Genomic DNA, 25638 nt, shown 5'->3' on the forward strand with positions numbered 1-25638 from the left:
GGAGCGGAGCTGCCGGGCCGGGCGCTGAGGGACGCGGCGAGGCGGCCGCCGGGCGCCCCGCGGAGCGCTGCGGGCTGCGCCGAGTCTCGCTTTGCCCGTTTCTGCTCAAACCCACCCGGGCTGGAGGGGGGGCCGGCGGAGCGTGGCTTTGGGGTGAAATAACTTGGCCCGACTAGTCCGACTTGAGGCGCTTTTGCGGTGTTTCAAAATGCGGTGCCGTTTCCGAGGCCGCGCTGGGAAGCGGGGCTTAGGCTTGTGCGTTTGCATGAATGAATGTTCACTTTTTCAATGAAAAAGTGCGTGTGCATTGCTTGCATGGGTGTCCTTCATATATGAAGTGCAATATWAAATATACAAACTCTATAGATATTAATGCATATATGTTATGTATGTATGTGTGTGTAAATATATATTTTATATATTTATATTGTTTATATATTTATATATATTTATTTAATATATTTAATTTTATATAATTATTTAATATATTTTCATATATTTATTTAATATATTTACATTTTTCATATATTTTTATATATATATATATATACATTTTTTTTTAGTCTTAGTCCCTAAGAGGTATCGGAATTACAGGGAAGCTCCGAGTAAAGGACAGGGTCCTCGGTTCCTTGTCGAGTCCAAATCCCTCCCGACGTAAAACATTGCTGAGATGTTTCCCGTTGGTGCGTGTGCTTGTTTGAGCGAAGGCTGTAGGGTCAAACCCGTCTGGAGATCGCCGCTGCGATTCCGAAATTAGCCGGCAATTGTAGTTGTCCCGATGCTCGTGCGAGATGGAGTCGGCGAGCGGTTGTAGTTAAGCAAGCGGTGGTTGCGCTGCATAAATGGTTAAGGTTCTCCTACACTGAGAAATAGGAAGAAAGCGTCGCGTTGGGTTTCTTAAAGGGCACAAAGTGTTAGAGCTCGGCACGTCTAAAATAAGGGGAAAAAACGGGAGCTCTGTGATTTTTCTTTATGTAGCTTTAATGATCTGGCCCAATTTATGCCTGCTTCTAAGAAAAATTGCTTCCAGGCAAAACCCTTTTATCTTCGGTTTTTGTCTGCGGGGGAGTTATCGGCGGCTGGGGTGAGCCGGGTGATTTATCTGTGTTGGAAACGTGGTCGGGCGCTTTATAATAGCCGTGTTGTCGGTGCTTCCATGAATGAGTAAGTGCCGGGATTACAAAGCAGGCACGCTTTTTTTTCCTTTTTTTATTTTTTTCCTTTCTTTCTTTTTTTCGATATGCCCAGATTTCATTATTGAATCTCGTGGAAGCTGCGCAGAGACATGTTTTCCATGGGTGTCTCCTGACATGTTTCAGTAAATTGTGAATGTCGGTGAGGGTAACGCGCTCCAGCAAAGTGCTTCTGGCTGAGGCACTGATCGGATGAGTGGGAAGACGGAGCTATTCCTGCGGCAGCCTTATTGTAAGCTCCAGACTGGGACTGAGGCAAACTGTATTTCTTGGAAATTATTGATTTTTAACGTGCRGATTCTCTCGTGCAAACCGTTCCGGAATGATTTTGCGATGTGAAAGCTGTCAGAAGTTCAGTGCTGTGATACAAGCGAATTCGCAGGCTGGAGGCATTATTGCAGATCCACCTGCCGGAATAACTCTTTGCCTGGCAGTGATCCCAAGGAAAGCTGGCGGGAGGTCGGGGGGGGGGGTCCGTTGTCACTTGGTTGAGGCAATGTCTATCTTTGTTGCCTCCAAACTGGCAAGGCATCAAACGCAAGGTTGCTCTTTCAGTCCAGCTGTAAACCGAAGCTTCTGCAGGATACAGCGGTTTGCTTTATTAATAGGTGTAGCTTATTGGGAGGGGAACAGCAGGGCGGGAACCCCGATTTGTGCTAGTCACCTATTAGGTTTCGGGGTGGAGCGTGAAGTCGTGGTCATGGACTATAAAGCCCGTACTGATTTGGTCCCGGCGAGGCTGCTGCGGTCTGCCAAGTGCAATGTTTGGATCTCCCGTAGCGTGTAAGCGGAGTTACATTCAAGCCGGAGATACGAGTGGCCCTCACCTTTGAACCTGCTTCCAAATTGTTCCCACATCCCGGATGTGGATAAAACAGCCCCCGCTGCTGGGCCCGGCTGCGTACCCTCTCCTCTCGCAGCTCTAGCGAGATAGAGGTAGGAAGCATTGCGGGTTATTATTTGTGTCTTTAGACGGTGTTTTTCTTGTTTTGTGTGTGATGATTTCCTTAATTTGCTGGAAAGACCTCTGGAGCCACGCTTAGGCATTTTTTGACTCAGTATCATAAATCAAAATAAACGTAGTCGAAACTGAGAAAAATAAGTTAAGACAAAGGAATCGAGGTTTAATGTTACCCTTAATAGGTTGGGCTTTTTTCCAAAGTAAGTCAATAATAGCTCAACTCCAATGGAAGGTCAGGTTTTAAAATGCAGTCTTGTGGCCAAAATGTAATTGGGCGAAATTAATGAAAACAGCATGTGATCAGTGAGAATTTTTTTTAAAATGACTGTTTTATGTAAGATGAAAGAAAAATAACTAAATGCCCCACTGAAAAGTTAGTGGAAAAATGTAGACTATTTGGAGAGGAAGCACTCCAGTTTATTACAACTTATTGTTCTCTCTCACAATGCTATCAGTTCTAGAAAGAATATTAACTTCTGTACAATTCCAAAATTAATTAAATTGTCTTTGCATGCCTCTCTTGTTTAGCAAGAGGTGTATTGTAGTGACCCTTGGGCATTTGTTTGTTTGAACAGAAGACTTTCAAAGCATTTCCTCCCTTAGGAGGGTCATGCAGCATGGGAACCAGAGGACTGAGGAGGTGGTGGGGTCTCCATCCTTGGAGGTTTTCAAGACTTGGCTAGGCAAAGCYGTGGCTCACCCGGGCTGGTCCTGCTCCAAGCAGACCTCCCGCGGTCCTTTCCAGCCAACACTTCAGTGGTTTCACGGTTTTCCATTTCTTCATTATACAGAAGCTGAAGGAGCTTAATGAAAAGGACTTGGAGGTACCAGGCTAGAGACAAGCATCCAGAGGTTCAGATTTGCTGCTATTGGAGTTACTGATTCTTTGGCCACTGATTTAGATGGACAAAGAATGAGGCTGTAAGTGACTTTTCCAGTTGTTTATTGCAGCCTACCTCTGGTTAGGAGGTAATATTTCTGTCACCTCAGAGCAGCTACTAGATACTGCTTTTAGTGGAGTCTTGAAGCTTTTGTGTCAAGGCAGCAGGTTTGGAAAGAGAAAACATCTCGTGCCGACTTTACTCCCTCCCCCTCGGAAGTCTTGCAGGAGACCTGCCTTTGGAGGAGGGAGCCGAAGAGGCCGTTCTTGTTCGGGGAACRCTGAACGTTATAAAAACAACAACAGCTAACCACCTAGCTCTCTGCTTGTCCTCAGGGACTGTACGCTGTGTCAGTGTTAGATAACCTTGAACTACCAGCCAGATCCCGTGGCCTGGAGTGAACCCTGTTTATTCCAGCACGTTGTTTTCCCTTTGTTATTTGTTTAGGCAGAAGAGTTTCAGGCGTAAGGCTTTTGTCAAATCTGCTTCAGAAATGCCTAAAATCTCCCCGCTTACAAGAAAGCTTTTGTAGGCAGAAGGCTCCAAGCTCATCTGTATCGTTTTCTACCAGTGGCCTGTCCCTTCACTTTTTGCAAAAGGAAAGTTCCCGGAGCTGACATGTAAGTTGGACAGGGAATGGCTTCTCCGTTTAACATTGCCCTGTAGGGGCTGTGTTCCCTGCTAGTTTTTTTTTCTTTTTTTCCAGTCCTCTCCTGCTCTTTCAGTTGCCCTTCAGTCATTAATGGATGCACAATGTGCAGGATTTTCCTTAAAAGTTTTCCGTTTAAGGAATGGATGGTTTAGATGAAGTGGTCATATGGCACTGTATTTTCTGAATGCTTCACTGTCCCTAATGCCTTTTCTTTCCAAAATCCAAAGTATTTTTGGTCCCTGTTTTATAGATGGGGCTGTGAATCATAGAAAGGACTGTCGGTATGGTCCCTTATTGTAATACCCAACAGCGGGATTTGAGCACCTAAATGCACCGCAGGCGCATTTCCGAATGCGACTTGTCTTTGATTGCAGGCGAGGTTTGTAGCAGGACTGGAGACGGAGCCTTTGCCTCCCAAGGCGACTGCTGAAACGTCCTCCCTCCTCCTTTTCAAGGTCGCCTTCAAACCTGCCTCTGACAGGATGGCACCCCTCTTTCTTCATTTATTCTGCACTCTTTTCACGGATGTAGTGTTCAATCTGATTAACAATTACTTCTCTGACCTAGCAGCGTTGGTGCCTCRGCTCCAGCAGCCTGCAAACCCTGGGGAAACAGCCTTCTGCGTCGCTGCCTAATGGTGCATGTCTTACACCGTCATGTGCTATACTCCAGTTTAAGTTTCCGGGTTCAGACACYGCTAATGAGACGTGATAGGAGAAAGGTGCACAGCAGAACGTGGCTTTACTGTTAAATCCAACGACAAAACCTAGAAAGGACACAAAATATTGCARTGATTGTAGTTGCAAGGCTGAGCTGTCAAAAGTTAGGAGATAGCAGACTTACGAATAAAACTGTTTTTTGGCACTTTGGGGTTTTGTGCATTTTACAGTTTTTAATTACCAGCCCATGTTCTGAGTATTCCTATTCCTTATATGGGCTGCATGTGCAGAATGAGATAATTGAAGGTTTCAAAAGCAATTACAAACTGTCATATCCTAATTTTTAAGTACTTGACTTTGCAACCTAAATGATATCTCTCTTTCCAATTAAAAATCCCATATATATAGTTAATGTCATTTACAGGATGAATCTAGAATAGCTTTTTGTCTTCAGCAGTTACTCCAGATAAAGATACCCAGGGTAAATGGGATTGCTTTTTCTCTCATTTTATTCGTTGTGGAGCAATTCAGTGCTCCACTATAGTTGTTTCTGAATGAAAAATATGAATGTTACAAGATTAGTCAATGAATCTTGGTCTAAATAAAGTTTTCTCAGCTCTCTCATATATTGTCTTTCTCCAGTCGATGTTGCATCCTACATGTTTTCACTCAGAAGTGATATGCAAAACCTTGAGAGAGGGGGGGAAAAATGTTATTTATCTAAGATGATTTATAACTGTTGAAATATGGGCCCCATTCTCTGATTCCCCTTGGTACCAGCAAGGTATTGTTCATCTACGTYGTTCTAATGCCATTTTTCCCCACGTATTTGTGCTATTTTGCCTATCTTTTCCCTCATTCCATATTTCTGTATCTCCTCCGCTTTCCCTCCTCTTCTCCCCATCCGCAGCCCTCAGGTTTGTGGATTGTAAATAATGAATTTCATGTCAAAAATGCCTCAGTGCAAGTTACATCTGGGATGTGTTTGGCGCACAGATCGCATGTAAGCCTCTTGGCACGGCAGCCTCATTCCTTTCCCGAGAGCAGCGGCTAGCCCTCCGCCTGCTCAGCGCCCCGGGGACTGCCGAGCGCTTGTGTCATGCTGCCTAATCCTCCTGATGAGAATGGATTGAATGGAGAGAGGAAGTGGATGCCCTTTTCTTTTCCTGCTTACTATTTACCATCTCAATTATTTAAAAAAAAAAACAACAACAGCGGAGAGAGGAACCGTATCTCCTTTTGCTGCAAAAACCTCTCGGTGCGTGATGGAAAGTCTTCCTACCCTCTGCTGTGCCTCAGGACAGTATAGCATACGGAGCATATTGCTATGTRCCTTGAAAAATCTCTGCTGTGCTTTCAACTGAGTGCTCAAAGAGGATTTTTTTTTTTCCTTTCTTTTTAGAAAGTCAGYGTTCGAAAGGAAACGTTTTATCTGTTGGAGAATTCAATGTGCTTTTGGAAACAAAAGCGAATAAAATAAGTGACTGTAGGTCTCGGAGCAACACTGATTTTAATAATGTAAACTTTCTTCTGTAATGAGTAATAAGCAGTTCCATCTTTCACGGCCTTTTTAAATTGCTTTTAGTAAGAGATCTGGATTTGTTTTAATCCTTTTCAGTATGTAAAGCCCCAGATATTTCAATCCCTTAGGGGCTCAGTATTTTCTAGCTTCATTTTAAAAGGCAAAGGAAAACAGCTTTCAAAAATTGTCAGAGTCTGTGACTGATAATTTTTTTTATTATTATTTTTTTTAATCCAGAAAGCAACCCAAAAGTGTCAGTTAAGAATAAGATCTCTGGCATTGCACTTTGTGGATTAGTAACAAACAGGCATATCATCTAGGTACAGTAGCTCTTTGTACTCTGACCTACTTGTTTCTGTTCTGGCTTGTTCCTTCTTGAAGGGTTATTTGGAAAAGATGCAAAATTTGCTCAATAAACAACCGAAGCAACATCACCTGCCACATGGAGTGCCTCATTTTTAAAATGGACCCTCGCTTAATATAATTGCCAGCACCTACATCTTTCTGCTCTGCGGTGTAGCCAGAATGTATGCTTTAAAAACATATAAGATGATCTCTTCCAGAGAATACTGATCACAAGGAAGGGTTAAGAGAGCCTTGGTCTGGGATCAGGCCAGTATTTGTGAAGTATGCTCCTAATGAAATCGGCTGGATCGTTTTATTTTTACGTGGTTAGCAATTAATCATTATCATTATGCGTATCGTTATCCTGCATGCACCTGCATGGGTGTGCAAAGCTTTAACTTAGTTGTGTTTTCTTTTTACTTAGGTACTTCTGTAAAGAGCCTCAAAGAAGCTTCCATCTGTAGAAAACCCTACAAGAAAAACACGGAGCACTTTTTGGAAATTTGTGAAGCCAAACTATCAAAATGGCAGAAAACAAGGACAGTAACATTAAAAATGCAGATGTGAGACCCAAAAGCAGCCGGAGCAGAAGCGCAGACAGAAAAGATGGTTATGTCTGGAGTGGAAAGAAGCTCTCCTGGTCAAAAAAGAGTGAGCACTGTTCTGATGCTGAGGCAGCAAGCGCTGTAGGAAGATCCGGGACTGGTTTAAGGAGTCAAGAGAGGAAGTACAGCTGCTCATCTGTCGAACTGGATCTCGATCGTTCATGTGGTCACAGGTTTTTAGGCCGCTCTCTCAAACAGAAGTTGCAAGATGCTGTGGGCCAGTGCTTTCCTATAAAGAACTGTAGCAGTCGGCATGCCTCGGGGCTTCCGTCAAAAAGGAAAATTCATATCAGTGAATTAATGTTGGATAAGTGTCCTTTCCCTCCACGCTCGGAGYTAGCTTTTCGGTGGCACTTAATTAAAAGACATACAGCTCCTATAAGTCAAAAAGCAGAAGACTGGATAATTGCTGATTTATCCCAGAATGAGGAGAGGGAGGATCAGCTGAGGGACGATGAGATTGCCAGTGGGGGAACGGACTCTCCCTCCCCGTCCTGCGACCTGACTGACAGCAGTTCCTCCAGGGGTGATTCCAGGGCTGAGTTGGCTACAAGTAAAGTAGGACGGAGCAGTAAAGACGAGAGYGATATGGACTCTGACGATGAAGTTATAACACTGTGCACAAGTTCTAGAAAAAGAAACAAACCCAAATGGGAAACTGATGATGAGCTGCTACGGATGGAAACGCCTCCTAAATACCATACGCARATCGATTATGTCCACTGCCTAGTCCCGGACCTCCTTCAGATCAATAACAACCCCTGCTACTGGGGAGTCATGGATAAATATGCAGCTGAGGCACTGCTAGAAGGCAAGCCAGAGGGAACGTTTTTATTGCGAGATTCTGCCCAAGAAGACTATTTGTTTTCTGTGAGCTTCAGGCGCTACAGTCGTTCTCTCCATGCACGGATAGAGCAGTGGAACCATAACTTCAGCTTTGATGCCCACGATCCTTGTGTCTTCCATTCGCCCGACATCACGGGACTCTTAGAGCACTATAAAGATCCAAGCTCCTGTATGTTCTTTGAACCGCTTTTATCCACTCCCTTAAACAGGACTTTTCCTTTTTCTCTTCAGCATATATGTAGAACAGTTATTTGCAACTGTACAACTTACGATGGTATTGATGCACTTCCTATTCCTCCATCCGTGAAGCTGTATCTGAAGGAATATCATTATAAATCAAAAGTTAGAGTACTCAGAATTGATGTACCAGAGCAGCAAAGCTAGAAAATATTTTTATGAAAGAATGAAATTGTCCCTAAGCAGAGGAATAGTATGTTCAGTCTTTCCTCCCTTTTAGGKTTTTTTTTAATGGCTGTTTGATTTTCTTCTCCTGCAGATTATTTACAACCCAAACTAGCCTCTTCCTGAGGCTTTTTTTATCCAAATGTACTCTGAGTCTTTCCAACTCTCTTTTTAAGAAATTATATTCGTTGTGGGCTTTTGGTACTGTTCCCAAACTAGGGTTTTATGGAATTTCAGGTAGGCTTTCTGGTATTTCTAYAGATGGATAGTCTTTAGATCTGAAAACCTTAAAAATCAGTTTTGAACTTGATCTGTCTTTTATATTGTAATTTGCATATGTTGCTGACATGTTTGAAATAATGCACTGTTAACTAAAGATTGACTCATCTGTATTTTCTTCATTTTTTTTAAAACGAGTGCTCCAGCCTCTGCGTGTGTGTATGTATGTATGTCTATATCTAATATAGTAAATTTATCAGTCTATTTCTAATTTTACTTTTCCTAGCAAAATGAAGTTTGAAAGAGGATATGATTTTTCTATAAATACATCAGGGGACTAAACGCCAGGGAGGGAAAAAGCAGTTCAAGTTAAGGACCACATTTAGCACAAGAACAAGCATTATATAAACTGGTCATGTTTTTGGCTGGAAAGAGGGAAGGCTCATAATCATGAGATCAGTGAAGTTCTGGAACAGCTTTTCATTTTGTATATCAGCAATAAAAAGCAAACTACTTGTAAACTGGGATTTGATCAGTGTTTGGAAGGAATAATAGGGCATAGTTGCTTATGATAGATGGGACTTGGACTTGATACCTCAGGATGTCCTTTCTATGTCTGTTACTATTTCATTACATGAAATACTCAGTTTTCATTACAAGGGTGCTTCTGAAATGGTAAAGGATGGGGTGGGGAGATGAGAAGGAAGGTATTTCCTTAAAAATACAGTACTGTTCGTATGTATTAAACCCTTTGATCTTGCATTGCTGATTCTGAAGTGATGATGGATAACTTTCTTACTTTGTTAGTAGATTTTTTTTTTTAACAAGTTTAGTTTAAAAAAGAAAAGTCTGCAGATTTGTCTTGCAATGTATAGCATTTGTTCAAGTGGCCTGCTCTCAAATTCCATGTGCAGGAAAACCATGCTCCTAAAAGCATTACTTATATTACATGGATGGTCAGATCTACTGCTGAATTATTGGTAAAATCCCAGTGAGAATGGACCTAGGATCAGGCAAGAAACTGTAGTGCTTTGCAGACGAGCCTTGGGAGAAGAGCTCCTCGAGACGAGGCAGTGACCTGCAGTTCTGTTGTCTTCACTCGAATGTGCTTATCTCCTCTTTCAGAGCGGGGCCCAGAACTAGTCCGTCGGAAGTATACCTGGTGATAGCCTTGTAACTGCAATAACCGTACTGTTCCTTCTTCTTTGATCACAGGGAGACTTGGTAGCCTTTTGAAATGCCTTTGAAATTGAGACCTCCAACCTTGCTGAGTTACAGATGTGTTTAGCTTTATGCATGCAGAAGATCTTATCAAAACTAGCAGTTACCTGTGTGCGTGAGGTTACATATGTGCGCACAGGCGAAGAGCCGGGGAGCCCAGCGCAGTGCAGTCTTGCTCCCAGAGTGAAGACTGAGTGTTACGATAGCATAAGCAATAGTTCTTTTTGAATATTTTAATCTCAGCTTCTAGAGAATCCGGTGGGTTTGTGGACAGCAAATCCATCCTGCAAGTTGGGTTTTGGGGAGCTGCTGAGCAAGTTTTGCCGTGCAGCTCCACTGGGGATGTGCTGTCCCGCCCTTGCCCACCCTTTTTTCCCCTCTTCAGCCCTCTGGCTCCTGAGCAGAGAATAGCCCTTCCGCTGAACTGGTGTCACTGTGATGTAAACACATTTTCAGGGACATCTGCTTAGAGACCAGCCAGTTTRTTTTCACTGTGTTTTAAATAGGTTTGAACCAAAGTCTCTAGGGAGAAAATGCTAACACATCAATCTGTCACATTGCATGTGGATGAATACACTATAGGACAAACTCTCAGCTGCTATAAATCAGCCTAGCTTTATTGATACGCTTATAACAGTTTGTACCAGCTGAGATTCTCCCTCCTCCACATGCARATGATAATTGTATGACTCATGTTAGAGACAGTATTCATTTTTTTTTATGTTTTCCTTGTGGTGCTTCCATTCCACTGACTTTACTTTTTGCACAAATTGTATTTTGTCAAGAACGACTTCTTATTAGTAAATCCATTTCTCCTCTAGCTGCCACTGCTGTTTTCCAAGCACAAAGTGAACCAGTAGCCGGTATGATCTTTGCTGGGTATTTTACCCTGGCCCTGTCATGGTGGAATGGTAGCCTGTGGCTTTTGCTGTCACAATACAAAATAATAGTAGCTGGTTAAAATCTGACTGTATAGAGGAATTTTTGAGACATTTGCAGTCTGCTTGATTAAAACTCTCTTTCAGAAACTCTTAATGAGGGCAAGAAGCTCGTAACTTTACGTAGGGCTGACCATTGTTATTTTTGTCCCAAGACTTCAAAAAACTAGATTTCAGCCAAAGAAAAGTCTTGTCTGTTTAGGAACTTACAGTGAAAGCCAGCATGCTTTCAAAACTGGCAAACACCTTCTCCGTTCAAAATGAAAGGCCATTGAAAAACCTTCTTTTGGGTGCAGCTCCACAACGTGCTGTGATTTCGGTGTCATTCTGTATGCAGCCTACATTGTTTTGACATCTGTGGGTGCAGCACTTACCCAAAAAATGTCTTGAGCACTCCAATTTTAGGAGACCTACATAATATAGCAGTTGGGGGAAGAAGGTGCTACACGTCTAAAAATAGTGCCTTTTGACTGTGGGCCAATTAATGGCACTTGTTCAGAGAAATCATATATAGAAAAAGTTGATGAACAGGATTTTGTGAAAGTTCACCCTATTTTTGCCTGGTTTATTTGTCCAGATCATACTTGTGATTTCTTTAAAATTCTTTTGTGTCTTCTGACACTCTGAATTGTGTGTATATGCGCATTTTGTGTATACTTTTTTTTCATGAAACATGAGAACTCAAAAGCTCTGTTTGCCTAAATGCATATTTTTTAATCCATAAATTAAATCCATAACTTTTTTTGGAATAAACCTTGCAGGCTTTAACTGGTTTTACAGTACGCCAGGAATTGTTAGTCTGAAGTTTTCTTCTCGATGTTGTTATTAACAGTCTTGCCAGTGCTGTTCACTTAAATAATGCTGTATAACAACTTACATTAGCTATCTGAAGCACGTCTGAAGGATAACTGAGTCTTGAAGTTAAGTGCTGAAGCCTTCTAGAAAATCAGTCTTAGAAACGGGGTGAGAACTTTCATCTTCCAATCCAAGTTCTCGCAAGAGGTAGTTAGACGTACTTTCTGGTCGTGCCGCTTTACCTGCTTCTGGCTCGATTTTCTCATGGTCATGGTAAATTACAACGTTGACCTTATTTTCCCGAGACTGCAAGTCTTGACTGGGGGAGAGATCAGCTGATCTTCTTCCCCTGGCTCGTGCGACAGGAATGTCCAGTGGCAGGAATCTCCACGTGCCGCTGCCTGCGGCGGCGACGACATGAATTCAGTGACTCCTCTGCCCTCGTGGGAATGGAGTGAGCTCCTCGGCAAGCAGCTGCAGGAGGTGAGCTAGAAAAATTACACAGAGCCTGCTTAACCTCCCTCATAAATTAGTCTCAGTATCTCCATTACCATACTCCTCCAGGTACTTCTCTTGCATGGACACCATCATAGTTATGGCTTTTTATCCAAGATTGTCCACTGAATAAAGTTTAAAATGTACCAGCAATCTAGTTACTGTCCATACATGTGTTGTGAAGCAAATATTTTTTTCCAGAAATGCTTCCCAAGACAGCAAATGGTCTTGGTCAATGTACTGATGTGGCCAGCTCTTAGTCGAAGCTGGGTCTTAGTGGGCAGCGCACAACACGTATGGACTTCCCCACGTTGTAAAGCTTTCAAGATAAATATTAAGCGTGATATGAGGGAAGGTGCAGAGCTGCGAAGGAAAAACAAGCGCTCCAGACTGTACGGCAGGTCAGCGGCTGAGCCGAGGACGTAAGCGCACCCCGACACGGCCGTGGCGACAGCCTTGCGTGTTGAGCCACCCAGGCAGCACCGCATCGGGAGTCGTCCACGCGAGGAAGTGGTGTGTGTTGCTTTGGAGGAGGTTCTTTAGGGGGATAGTGGAAACATGGTTAGCGTATTGCCATCAGTGTGAACAGCTTCTGTTCATAAACCACTTGTCGGGTAAGAAAAAGACTTGGGTTTTGGTGCAATATTTTGATAGGGAAAGAAAAAGGCTGTTGGGGCACATAGGACAAACTTCAGATGCAAGCTGTTTCTACAGGATAGTTTTGAAGCGATTTAAACAGTCTTTACGTTAATTATGTTCTCTGGAGTTTGCTTTTACCTGAAGTGACTTTACACAGCTCTATAATAATGCGAGTTATAGGCCTGATGCCATCAATGTAGAGCAGCTCCAGCTCTGTCAGAAACATTGATGGATTTGGGGTAATTTGTGTGTCCAATAATAATTCAGAGTATATATTTCTTCTTGATCTTCCTATGCTCAGCAGTCATCTTAATGAAATCCAGGGCACATTTGTAACAGGATACGTGTATCTTTAGTAGCACATCTAACTTGAAAAAAATAAAGTAGAGATCGTGACTTAAATGCTTTCCTTTTAAAGATGCTGCTGTGTTTCCAATATAAAACCGAAATCCTTGTATGATGCAGTCATACATGACCTTACTGTAAAATTGACATGCTCTTAAATAATTAAAAAGGGGGATACTTTAATTTTGAAAAAGGATGCTGTAGGAAGGAGGTTAGAGGAAGCTTTTAGTCAGCTCTAAGGTTAGATTTATTGATCTAGTGATCAATCCCATTCTCTTTCCTGAATTTAAAGCTAATGGGAGACTGTGGTCAGAGATGAGTGGCTTTTAGTTAAGGTTTTTGACTCTTATAAATAATACAAGAAATGTCCTAGTAAGTAATAAGAAATAAGATACTCACTCATTCTTTTTAAATAGAACAAATGTGGCAAACAAGACTCAGCTGTAATTTTTGAAGTCATTTATTAGACAAATTGCTCTTCTCTACTTCTTTTACAAGAAAGACATAAACCATTATATTATTTATTCATGAATCATAGCCATTAAGATGATAAATCAAATTATCAGCTTCCTGTCTCTCTTCAGTTTTAATCATTTTTTATAGTTCATGTAATATAAAGACAGCTTCCTTCCTATGAAACAAGAGACCTTCAGAGACCTTTTTATTGTAAACGTACATTTCCTTCCCATTTTTAAGTATATCCTAGTGATTTTCTCTGTCAATTTTATCTGTAATAAAAATCCAATAAGGAACTTGTACATTGATTCAATATAGCAAAGTTAGCTATGAAGTAAGTGATTTTTGTTAACCTCTGAAATACGTAGTACTAGAAAATGCCGGTAAAAGATGTTTCCCCCACCCCTAAATGTGTGCACAGCAATATCACGTTTAGAAGAGAGTAATTTTGACATAAGCTCGCGTATTAATGGCAGGGACTTTCTGAAATGGTTTATTATGAGCTCTGCCGTGGTATCACCTTTTTTTATATATTGAAGCTTGCTATACACACACTTCTGGTATGGTTTTACCTCTTCCCATAAGGTGGGAGAGGTGATGTTGTTCTGTACAAGTGAGCGTCATTTCGCACACCCTTTCCTTGCTTACCTTCCGTCTGCATCCGTCCGTTTGGTTCAGCGTCTAAAATCTGGATGCGCAGTTGCAGGACGAGATGCGCGTGATGTGGCGTGGGTGGAAAGTTGTCCATTCAGAAATAAATGTGCATTGATTTCCATTTGAAACAGTGACAGCTAACTGGTTTTTCAACTTGATTGCCCATGTTAAATACTCCACTCCGGAAGCACAGATGAGGTCAGAGTTAGCAAGGCTGTAAGAGGAGCCTCTAGATCATTAGAAATATTCATCCATGTTACAGTGTAAAAATCAATACTTGTTTACTCAACTTTATGAATAATAGAGTTTTGAACATAAATATATAATTTATACATATAAAATCTATAGTATGTGGATGAAGCAAGTTGCAAAAACTTCCCCGCTCCCTATACCCATTTGAATAATCCCCTGGGTACGTGGATGTGAGACATTATCTGACCAAAACATGTCCTCAACCCAGCCTCCCCACAGGCTGGTCATTACGAATACCTTCGTGCAGGGATCTCACGAATGTCCTTGTGTGGATATTCACCTTATTTTATTGCTGGGAAGGATCTCTTGAGTGGCCTGTGTTTGGGACTAGTCAGAGGGACATCTGGGTCAAAAAGCATAGCTCCTGTTGTTGCCATTACATGTGTCAGGAAAATTAAAAAATATAGCAGGTTTATTAGCCCACTGAGGAAGCGTGGCCGCCATAGAGGGTCAAAGGCATGCTTAGCAATGTGCAATGGCTTTGCCTTTAAAAGAAGCACAATCAAGTATTTCAAATCTAATTTCTCTCCATTTTTTTTGCAAAGCAGCTTCTCCCTCCCCACCCCCTGCCCTAAACATAGCCTGATGTTGAGGATTTCTCTGTATCACGAGAGCCTGGGACCTCTGGAGGGTGATTCAGCGGCATTGGCTGAAATGTAAGTACTGTGAATTGCCCTTTTGAGCAAGAATCCCTCTCTCTGTGGGCTATAGGGGCAGTCTAGCAAAGCTAGATTCCCTCTGCTAAAGCTGGCGCTAGCGAACACCCCTGTCTCTGCCCCCACGCCACCAGCGCCGAGACGCAAAGGTGACGGTCTTCTAGAGCAGCTGCCGTGCAGGCAGCAGCATCTCAGCTTTCCCACCGTGGCGATGCTGCCCTCTTGCAAAGAGGATGCCGTCTAAAATCAGCAAATGTTTGGCTCCTTGTCTCCATTATGCTTGTGTGACTCTTTTATACCAAAATGATGCTGCAGCAAAAACTCCGGGCTCGTGTTACCTACTGTAATGCACCAGCATGAAGCCATTGCTGGGAAGTACCAACCGGAGAAAGATTTGATCCAGCCGAGAGGTAGGAGGCCTTATGGGCTATGTGGGACCTGTTCCGTCTTGTTTTCCTTCCTTTCTCTCTTTTTAATTCCTTTGGGGGGTTGGAATTCTTAGTCACTTCTTAAGTCTTATTTTCAGCCACTAGCGAAGAAAATCTCTGAGTTGGTTTCAGTTGAACAGGTTCATTGCCAAGCCTTTTTTTCATGCATGTCAGATGGAATACACTACAATCCCTTGCTTGCGCTAACCTGGGATATTTTTTAAGGAAGAGGCTGGATTTTGTCCTTTGTAGCAGTTACGTGATTGTATTTCTAGGTCAGGTCTTTATGTGTAGTCACATGAGGTTACAATTTGGACAAAACACCCAGTAAGGGTCTTGATGCTTGATGCTGTTATGAATAGAAAGTTGTCTTATCAAATTTTGGTTCCAATTAAAAAAATTGGATTAGCTCTTAGGCTGAGACCTTCAGCATTATTTTTAGTCTACAACTAATGAACCCCTGAAAATAGAGTGTATAATGAAAATACGGTGATTGGTTCTGCTGGGATGGTTGGGAAAATACATTAGCAGATCAGAAAGGGCAATAAATCTTCTGTCACAACCTTCCTCATTAAACTGGATAATTTGAAATTGCCTCTAGTGTATTAAACAGTTCATTATTTTGTAGGGGAGCAACACACGAGACAAAAGAGTAGTGTTCCTTTAATTGATATCCAAAGCCTGAAAAAATTGATCAAGCAAGTTTAGCTGGGAAAAATCAATCTGAGCACTGGCTGTGTTACTAAACAACTTGTTCAGAGCCATCCAAAGCTTCATGTCTCTAACTTAGGGGAGAAGGAGAAGTCCCTAGAAAATACATCTCTGCAGGGGGCAGGGAGAGGAAGGAATAGCTCTGCTAAATTCGATATAGTATTTGTCTCCACCAATACTGTTGCAGAACTAGATACTTTCAGGTTTGTGGATATTTTTCTGATTATTTTAGCTCAGAACAGCCTAAAAAGCTTAACTTCTTTACGTTATCAGGAATATAGCGTTGATTCCAGAGGCAGCTGGTACTTCAAAGACACGACGGGTGCCTTCAGCCCAAAGGGAAGGGTGCCTGTGCGGGAACACAAAGCATAACCTCAACGGCAAATTGCAGCAACAGAGGGGAATTTGGGATGACAGCAGACCGGAGGCAGGGATCCGGTTCCAGGGCACAACAGGGACTTTTCTCTGTGTGGCCAGTCTGACTGCTCTTCAGTAAGAATGAGAAATCTCCACCCTCATGTTCTTGGCAAGGAATATCGCTGTGCAACTCTCCAGCCTACCCAGAAATTCCTCACCTTTCAGCAAGCTTTCAACCTGGCAAGCTGAAGGCCAAGGGCCGGGCTTTTCTTTTCCAGATCTTTACAACAAAAATGCTGGCATTAGACTAGAGGCTGGCTGAGATCTAGCCGCCACCAAGATAACACAGGGTTGGTGAGTGGGACGTTCTGTCATTTTTATGCTCCTTCATTTTTATACTCCGAGAGCCAAATTACATGTTGGTGTGATGCTGCTGCTTCAGTGTCCTTGCACATGGATAATCTTGGTCCTGGGTCCAAAGAGAGGGCAAATGTGAAGGGGAAATATGAGAATATTTTAGTGGGCAAGGTACTTTCAATGGTGGCACTGAGTGGGAGTGGGTGAATTTCAATAGGCCAGTTAGAGGAGGGACTTGCCCCGAGCACTTTCTAAGGTAGCTGGCTTCCTTACTGATCCAGGAAAACTCAGCTCTAGCCTTTAGTCTCTTTTAAGTCTTTTTCTGTCAATTTACTAAGAACACATGTGTTGATTAACATAAGCCAAAAAGCCATTCGCTTTTTAAGCAAATGCCTCTTCCCTGGTCCTCCTCTCCTCCAAGCAAGACCCCCCCCCGCCCCCCCCCAAAAAAATATCAGCTCTCATCCCCTTCCCTTCAAACCCTCTGACGCATGAGCAATGCTTCGCTTCTGCTGGATATTCCCTCCTGACAGGATCTTCTACCAGCACAGGTAAGAGCTCGGTACACATTACCTGAGTGGGTGGCAGATTCTTGGCTAGACAAAAGACTAGCCAAGGAATAAAAGGATCCTTTCTTTTACATGAGCCGCGGGGGTGCGCTTAATACTTGGATATTGTTCTTCACTTAAGAGCAAAAGCAGGAAGTAGATAATCCCTTGCTAGATCTGATGTGCTCCTTTATTTGCATTGCAAGCAGACAGGAGCTTTCACGGAGAAGGGAAAGAAAAGGATGGAGAAGACCTAAAGCAAAGCAAGGGGAAGGCAGAGAGACCAGGGAACCTGAGTCACCTGTTTCCAAGCCAATAGTTGTGCCCCTGCTCTTTAGTATACTGTCCTTCCTCCCACAAGCTGTATTCTGAATTTCTTTGACTCCTACACACTGTAACCAAATAGCACTCTAGAAAGCACATTTTGGAACCCCGTTCATCGGTGTTTGGCCATGCTAGGRCATAAATTATTCCAGATAAATTCATGTAACCCTTTATGATCCAAAAAAGCAGAACATGAGAATGGCCATACCAGACTGGGCCAAAAGTCCATCTAGCCAAGTACCCTGTCTCCAACAGCGGCCACAAGTAAATGCTTGAGGAACAGTAAGCTCAGACAGTGGCCAGCCCAGTTCAGCGATGCTTACTTCACTGGTTTTCTAAATCAAAATAAACACTATTAATAATGAGAACTTTAGAAAGCTTTTTTGAATGACACGCTAATGGTTGTATGCTGATGTTTTTACAGTCTAAATATGATAGCATTTCTCAGTTCCTAAGAGCAGGGAGATCCACTGCAAGCGATTGACCTTGCAAGTCAGTGACTGAATAAGAAAGATTAGATCACTACAAATATATACTTAATTAATTTGTCCCTTGCCATTTATTATTAATTGTTGAAGAAAATACATTTTAGCAGGCATGTAAAACATATTTTGTCTAAAAAAAGAGTAATTTCCAGCAGTATCAGACACAACTAAATTGCTGGCTGAGAGGGAAAGAGTCCATTCATTTTTACTGCACTTTGGCATAATGGTTTTGGAGCCTGATCCTGGAATCCTCACCACCTATTTGTTCTTTGAAATGATTTATGTGAGTAGGAGCTATTCATATGTTTAAATAGCATTGTGCTTGTTTTTTTTACCTGCTTTCATTAAACCTGAGCTTCAAATAGGGGAGTTCGGGGAAGGCCTCCTGTTTAGGGAGTTGGTTCTTTCTGCTATTTTGGCAGCACATTTTGTTGTTTTTTTTTCAGAATGTGTTTAGCTAAAGTAGTGCTGAGGAAGGGAGTGTGACATGTTCCCGAATGAGACTGGTTTTCTCAGGTCGGCAACCAGCCTGGACTCTGCGGCTCCGGGCTGAAATATTACTGAGGAAGTGTTATTCGTTTTTGTTATTTGTATTGCAACAGCAGCTCGACGCTGCTATCTCATTGTTTGAGACACTCAAAACTAAAACAAGGTGATGCTCCTTGCTCCGAAGAATTTCAAGTCTAAGCATAAAACGGGAAACAATATGTTAATGTAACGAAGCAGGGGGGGAAGGGGATTCTGCAGTACTTGTATCAACCAAGTCTGGGGCAGCAGTCATGGGATGTGGAGTCAAAGGATGGGAATTTCCCGGAGGAGGAGAAAGAGCCCCTGCCAAGCTGAGCAAAGGCAACACGGGACCTGGGAAAGCAGGCAGCTGCAGCGGGGAGTGGAGTTGGCTGGAGGCAGTTTTTATGTGCCCGTTCTACTAAACTGCCTCGGGCACAGCCCTGGGGAGCACGAAATAACAAGGCAATTATGTCCTCGGATTCCTGTGATATTGTTACAGTCAAGCCCAGAATGTTTGGCAGTGTACTTTATCACAATAGCCAGTTCCTTTCCTTTCTAAAAGGGCTGTATATTAGGAATATTTCTGCTAATTAATTAGGATGTATTCACCCCTTGGCAGGAAAAAAAAAGCCTACCCTGGGAATTCTAAATCTATCTTTTCAGGCAATATTGCAAACATTTACAGGGAGGAGTAACTCTTACCCCAGGCAGAGAGAACTGCGATAGCGTATAATGCTCACACATACAGCCCGTAGCTGTCAGGTTCCCGTCTAGCGGCGAGAGCAGCAGTCTGGCTGCTACGAGGACTCTGGATTCAAACCTGCTCTGAGCTTTTCTGACTACAGGGAGGTCGCTTGCTTTCTCTGGACTTTTAAACCAGCCAGCTGGACTACTAGGCAAACTATGAACGCCTGGCTTCGCTAAACCAAGACTGAGCACCTCGAGCAGAATTTTAAGATCTTTGGAGAAGCAGATCAATACAATGGTGAAGATTAATGTAGCGAACAATGAGGCATATGAATTAAGTGGTATGGACTGCTCACCCATTAAGGTGAGGAGTATATTTAGTGGTTCAGATGTTTGACTTTCAAGAAGAAAATMCAGGGCTGGATTAACAATTTTTTGCGATCCCACTTTGCCCTGAGCTCCTGCTTCAGTAGGAACTATACAGCATAATTTATAAGACAAACCTGTCATCCAGACTCAACCGGGCTGATACCTTCTCATTTCAAACATAATATRAAAAGCCCTGAAATCAATGAGGAAACTTTGGATCAGGCTTACTCCAAACCTTCCGCTATCTCATTTCCAATTTATCACTGAAATGTCTGTAATTTTCCCCAGGGAGACTTTCTAGTATTCAAAAAGCTGCTACTCTGCATCATTTCTTCCTATTTTCATAAAAGAGAATAACTGTGAACATTATACTAATTGCCTTAAGAGTCCAAAGAATAGAGATTTTCATGGAATTTTCTGAATTTATTATCATTGCTAAGGATGTGACTAGAAAAAAAACCGAGGTTAAAACGTTCAGATGTTTGTTTTTTCTTTTTTTTTAATGACTCTTACTTGAAATGATCCTAATTTCAGTTAATTGTACCACTTTAAAGGAGCTCAGACCAACATTCAAAATATTTAAGTCTGCCTTATTTATTTATAGGAATCATTCATACTTTGGTGACTATTGACTTGGCAAATGCATTTGACCTAAAATATCACTGAAGAAGTGTATTTGTGGTATGTTTGTTAGTTAAGAATTCTTTCCCAGACTAATCTGTTTTCCGGCTGTACTCTTCCAGCAGGCTGATGGAAAAATAAGACCCAAAGAAGGAAGCGGATTCTTAATAGCGGTCATGAAAACTGCTTTATTCTCATGGCATTAGCAACTAAAAGACACCAATTCAACAAAGCATTTAAACTATTTGCTGAATCAGGGCCTGAAAGCTGAAGAGGAGGAGGAATGACATGGGTGTTATTCCCACAGATTTTCTCAAAACACTAAGTGAATAGCAGCTGATGTGACTAGATTTTACCTTACTGCAGTTGCAGAGGATGAGATTTGTGCTCTTTTGATGGGGTTTTAGGTAGTTCAAAACTGACAATGCAGCCATCAAGTTCCTGCCTTAAACAGGGAAGGAAAAGGTAGGATTCAAAACCTTAGTCCTTTTTCTACACTGCTTTTTTCCTCCTAGCTCCATCCTGTGCATTTTTCCTGGTAAATCTCTTATTCCTTTCTCTCTAGTCCGTTGCCATCAGGGACGTGTTTCTGAAGTAACATTCAGGTTACTGTTGGAAAAAGCTAAAAAAACAAAGCAGGGCAAAACAACTTTTACCAGGATAACTTTCGTGGTAGTCATGATATGATGGTGGAGGGGCCGTTTCCCTGTTGTGGGCCTAGCATATCCCTACTGCAATGAGCAGTGCTAATGGAGAGCGAGAACGGACTACACTCCCTCAGCTGAACCACGTACCTGGTAAATGTCCATCCTGGTTCAGTGTAGAAACGTTGGGGAAAATACCCCAACCCTGAGAGATTACTAAAACTACTGAAATTAATAGACGAACATCAACATGGTCTACGTCCGGAGGACACTGGGTCAGATGGTTGGCTTCTGTTCAGGGGCTATGAAACACAAAGGAACCTCATGGATATGTCAGCAAGCAAGTGCCCACCAGAGCCAGCTTCTCTACTAAACCTCATGGAAACAAAAAATGAAGCTTGGTCCACACCGCCTGTCAGACTGCATTGTCCAACACCTGGATCAGAGGTAGGTGTAACCCTTTCCACACAGTGCTTTATACTGAATACTCATGTTAATAATTCATCACGCACCTTTCAGTAGCACCTTTGTTGTAGCAGTACCTTACAGATCCTTCACAAGCCCAAATGATCCTTATATGCATCATTTCCTGAATTACTACAAGCCAGGTGACTGCAAATGTGTTCTCTGGCACCAATCAGTGGATCATTGACCTTAACAGTACGGCTACACCATCAATATACATCTGAGGTAGAGACATGAGCAACTTGGTATTGAACAATTAATTTCACATGTAAAAATGCATACATCAACGGTTGTGCAAAGTAGAGATCTCAAACGTCCTCAGAGGTTTTGTAGAGGAAATACAGCTTGTCTGACAGAGAGAAAGGGTGCCTGAGTACAGAAGCTCTCTGTACCCAGGTGTTGTGGATGAACAAAGAGATCCCAACTTGCACAAAAAGATAAAATGAGACACAAAACTATGGCCACAAATGGAGTCACAGGGAAATGATGAAGAAATGACTGATGGAGATTTAACAATCCACATTCTTCCTGCTCCAAGCTGCTCATATGACCATGGAAATAATCAGCAAGCATCCTCTAGCACATATGATACCTTCAGATAGGACTGGCTTTGCCTTCTGTGGGTTTCTAGCTATTGAAGACGATGATGCAGATGTAATGTCATGTCCAGGAAAACCCCAGATTGCCAATTGCTAGAGACTAGGAGACTTTGCAGGGGGAGGAATGGTTTATATATCCGTTCTCCCTTCTTTTCTTAAGTAGCTGGTGCTGCCCACAGTCAGGTGGGACACTAGGCTAGCTGGACTTCTGACCTGTCCCACTATGACTGTTCTAGGCTTTTCCACGAGGAGTGTGTATTTGTGTATGTGTATGGACGTGCGTGTGTATCTATATCCATTAGAGAATCAGGGCTATGGGAAAAGTTGACTCTACCCTTAGTGCTAGGCCAAAGCTTTTAAGAATCAATTACTCCTTACCTCTCCCTCCTCCTTCCCCAAAAGAGCTTGATTTATAATTGCAAAACTGGAATGAAATAAAATGGGGGGGGGGACTTTTATTTTCCTTTTGTTTTTTGAGCATTTAAAAAAATAAATTTTTGAGCTTGTCTCTGCAGCAGTGAGCACTTGAAAACAAGGTCCCTTAGAGAATTAAGGGCCATAATTTCATACTGTCATCTGACTGTAGGAGCTGTGGCTGTAAGCCAAACAGCAAATGTCACAAAACTCATTGAGAGACTCTGAGGATTGCAACACTAGACTAGGAACTAAAGTCTGCGACTGTCTGGGCAGGCAGAGGAAGGGGGAAGGGAAGACTAGAAGGAGGACTGGTAAAGGGTCAGATCCCTAAGGAAGGCAGGGGAAATGCGGGTTTCTCTTTGGGACTTTGGGGGAAAGTGGGCACTTCTCTGGGAGGACACGCAATTAGGAGCAAACATGCCTAAAGTCCCCCGGCTGCCAGTGCTGTACGGTGTTGTGTGCAGGATGCCAAAGTGACAGGAGTCAGAGGCAACTCAAAGGGATGAAGTGGGGCATTTAGGCAGCAGTGAAAATCATTTGCTAAAGTTCTTTTCTAGTCACACTTTAATTTTTAATACTTTTTTTTTGTTACTTTTAGGAAATGGAAGATAACAAGAACAGGTTCAGATAGGTGGGTTTCATTGGTGTCACACAGAGAGGAATTTTCTAATTCTTATTCACTAAAGAACAACAAAAAATGAAAAAAAGCTATCATTACTGCTGCCAGATATAATCACTAGCTCAAAAATCTGAAAACAAACTCATGCAGTGGCTTGACACATAATCAAGGCTCTACATATCCACCACTGTGGAAGGAAAACATACCAAAAAAAAATCATTTCTTGTCGCAGAAAAACCTGTGAGTTAGTACCTAAGTGACTGTCAAAGTGTCTTTAATGACAGTTCACCTGTTCATAATTGCACAACAAGCAGATAGCAATGCTTCCTTTCCAGCTAAATTTAGTTTATCTCATCTTCTCAATAGGGTACATTTGCCATCCCAATGCACTTTGAACCAGTTTTATGATTTTATCTTCATGGCAACAAGCCTCTGCCTTGACAAAGAGCACTTATTAACTAGAGACAGCGTCATTTTCAAAGTGATTTATTTTATGAGGGTTTTGAAATAAATTATCAGTCGGTGATTGGCCATAGGGGAAAAGCGTATAAAAGCTTACCACATGCATTGAACATACCATCTGGTATCCTTTAAAATCTAGCTTCAGGGTGGCTCAGCTAATTCATCAGAGTGCATGATGTTCACAGTGCACAGCGAAGCATGAATATAAAAGTGGAGTGACATAACCCAGTAAGAAACAACACTGTAACTGTAACTTAATATCTTATATCTTACTGCTCTAGCCCACCATCAAAGGCTGGCATTTCCTTAACTAAAACTGATTTTGCATTCCATAACTTGAATCTTGTTAAAAAAATTAAAACTAATCCTTCCCCCCCCCCCCGGTTAATTATAAAAGGGATGCCTCCGCTATGTTTTGGATTTCCTCATTCTGACCGGCTGATGTAAAAGCAGGAGGTACAAAACCCACGCTGTTATTGTTCCTCTGGGTATCTTGTTTGTGGTATGCACAGCCTTCTGGGTGTGATAAAGTTTCCTGACTCTGATGTTTGTCACATCTCAAGATCTCTATTATTGTCCCTGAAAAGCACTAAATCTGACTTGTTAGGAAGTCAGGAACTGAAATACAATGATATATAACTGAAAATCCAATAGGAAAGATACAAACTATGCTCCTATGTTCCCAGCAACATTAAGGTATATCCTTCAGCAGTGTGTACTCATGTATGGTCATGATATTCCTTAAAATATGTAATTCAAAGCCTACTTTAAGTATTGGCTATTGGTCTTTTCCTCCCAGATTCAGAAAGGCTCACGCAGACAATTATACCCAGTTTTGCCATTAAAAGACAAGAGAGATGTCAACAGACTACAAGGAGCTCAGAGGGCCACTGACGTGAGCACATGACACACAAAAAGAGGCTGAGGAGTTTGGTTTTTTAGCTAGGAGAAGGGAAGGGGAGGATGGATCTAACTGCTGTTTCCAGCTGCCTAGAGGGTGTTACAAAGCAGACAGATGCTTCTCAGGGACACAGCAAAAGGACAGGCAGCCACAGTCACAAGTTGCAGCAGGGACGTCTGACCAGATACAAGGAATAAATGCTTCACAGTGATAGTACTGAAGTACTGGGCTGCTTGTCCAGAGATGTTGTGCAATCTCCATCTTTGGAGATACTCAAAATTCAACTGGACAAGGTTCAAAGCTAGCCCTGTTCTGGACGGGAGATTGGACCAGAGGTCCTTTCCAACCCAAATATTTATATGACTCTAAAGAAAAACAAAAGTTGCATATACTTGCAATGTCCTGCAGTGCGGACTTGTGATAAACAACTGCCTTGTTTATTATTACATGTAACTGCCTTTCTGAATAATTTAAATAATACCATTGCAGGTCCTATAATGGAGGCATGGAAAATAATGCCTCTTACTAACTGGGAGCCAAGTTGCTTCCATGCAGTTTCCATTGGCCTCCTTGAGAGCTGCATGCCAGCTCTAAATTTGCTATTTCAACCCTTTTTTTTCCATTACGTATTGAGAATGAACAAAAAGTGTTTTCCAACAGCAYGTGGCCGGGTGCTAGGACCCCCAAGCACTGTGCCTTGCACCAACTGGATCAACCACACGCAAATCTCATGAAGTTGCATTTGCAGCTCTTTTTACAACCTTCAGCATATACGTGCACGCAGATAAAGAGGCACATTTGCCCGAGCAAGYAGAAATCCACGTACACAAACAAATATTTGTACGGAAGTGCACAACCCTTCCTGTTTCGGCAGAAAAGGGGATACATTTATTACACATCAGACGGTTTTAACGGCAAGGTTGGCAGGCAAGGTTATTGATTAAAAGCACTATCGACGTCCCTGCTTGATACGTGAGGTGAGGCATCGTAACCCGCCTTAGACACATGTCCGCTTGTTAATTAAGACTTCTAACAACCGGACTGCGCAGGAAGAAGCAGCGCGGGGGGCGCCTGCTGCCACYGCGGTGCGACGGCCATCAAGGGCCCCGCGGCAGCCACCCGCGATGGGCAGAAGATGGATTTCGCTGTAATTTGCTTATTTTTCCAAGCGAGGTCAAGCTAGCAGCGGTGTTGCTGCAAGAACAGTCAGTGATTGCCGTACTGGCCGGGTACTTGAAAAAGCGATTGCGAAAGAGCTGTGAAGTCAGTCCAAATTTTCCACAGGATTTAATTATATTCTGAGCAAGAGGATTAACCGGGTTTTCACACCGTCGTGGGACTGGGTCTGTAGCAAAGCGTTTAGGCAGTATGATTTACGCAGATACCTCGCATCAGTAA

The 25638-nt window shown here is 42.5% G+C and overlaps 1 protein-coding gene across 3 annotated transcripts; it reads left to right on the top strand.

Moving 5' to 3' along the window:
* Positions 1–1256: 1256 nt before the first annotated feature.
* SOCS4 (suppressor of cytokine signaling 4) lies at positions 1257–8492 on the top strand. 3 transcript variants are annotated; one of them, XM_026056228.1, is made up of 5 exons: positions 1257–1425; positions 1974–2129; positions 2946–3075; positions 3483–3655; positions 6638–8492. In XM_026056228.1, the coding sequence occupies exon 5, from the start codon at positions 6738–6740 to the stop codon at positions 8046–8048; it is 1311 nt and encodes a 436-aa protein (XP_025912013.1). In that variant the 5' UTR covers positions 1257–1425; positions 1974–2129; positions 2946–3075; positions 3483–3655; positions 6638–6737; the 3' UTR covers positions 8049–8492. The 3 variants fall into 3 exon arrangements, with proteins under 3 accessions (XP_025912013.1, XP_025912014.1, XP_025912015.1); XM_026056229.1 differs by lacking the exon at positions 3483–3655; XM_026056230.1 differs by lacking the exons at positions 2946–3075; positions 3483–3655.
* Positions 8493–25638: the final 17146 nt, after the last annotated feature.

This window comes from Apteryx rowi, unplaced genomic scaffold, assembly GCF_003343035.1.
Source record: "Apteryx rowi isolate R43461 unplaced genomic scaffold, aptRow1 scaffold_13, whole genome shotgun sequence".
Classification (NCBI taxonomy): domain Eukaryota; kingdom Metazoa; phylum Chordata; class Aves; order Apterygiformes; family Apterygidae; genus Apteryx; species Apteryx rowi.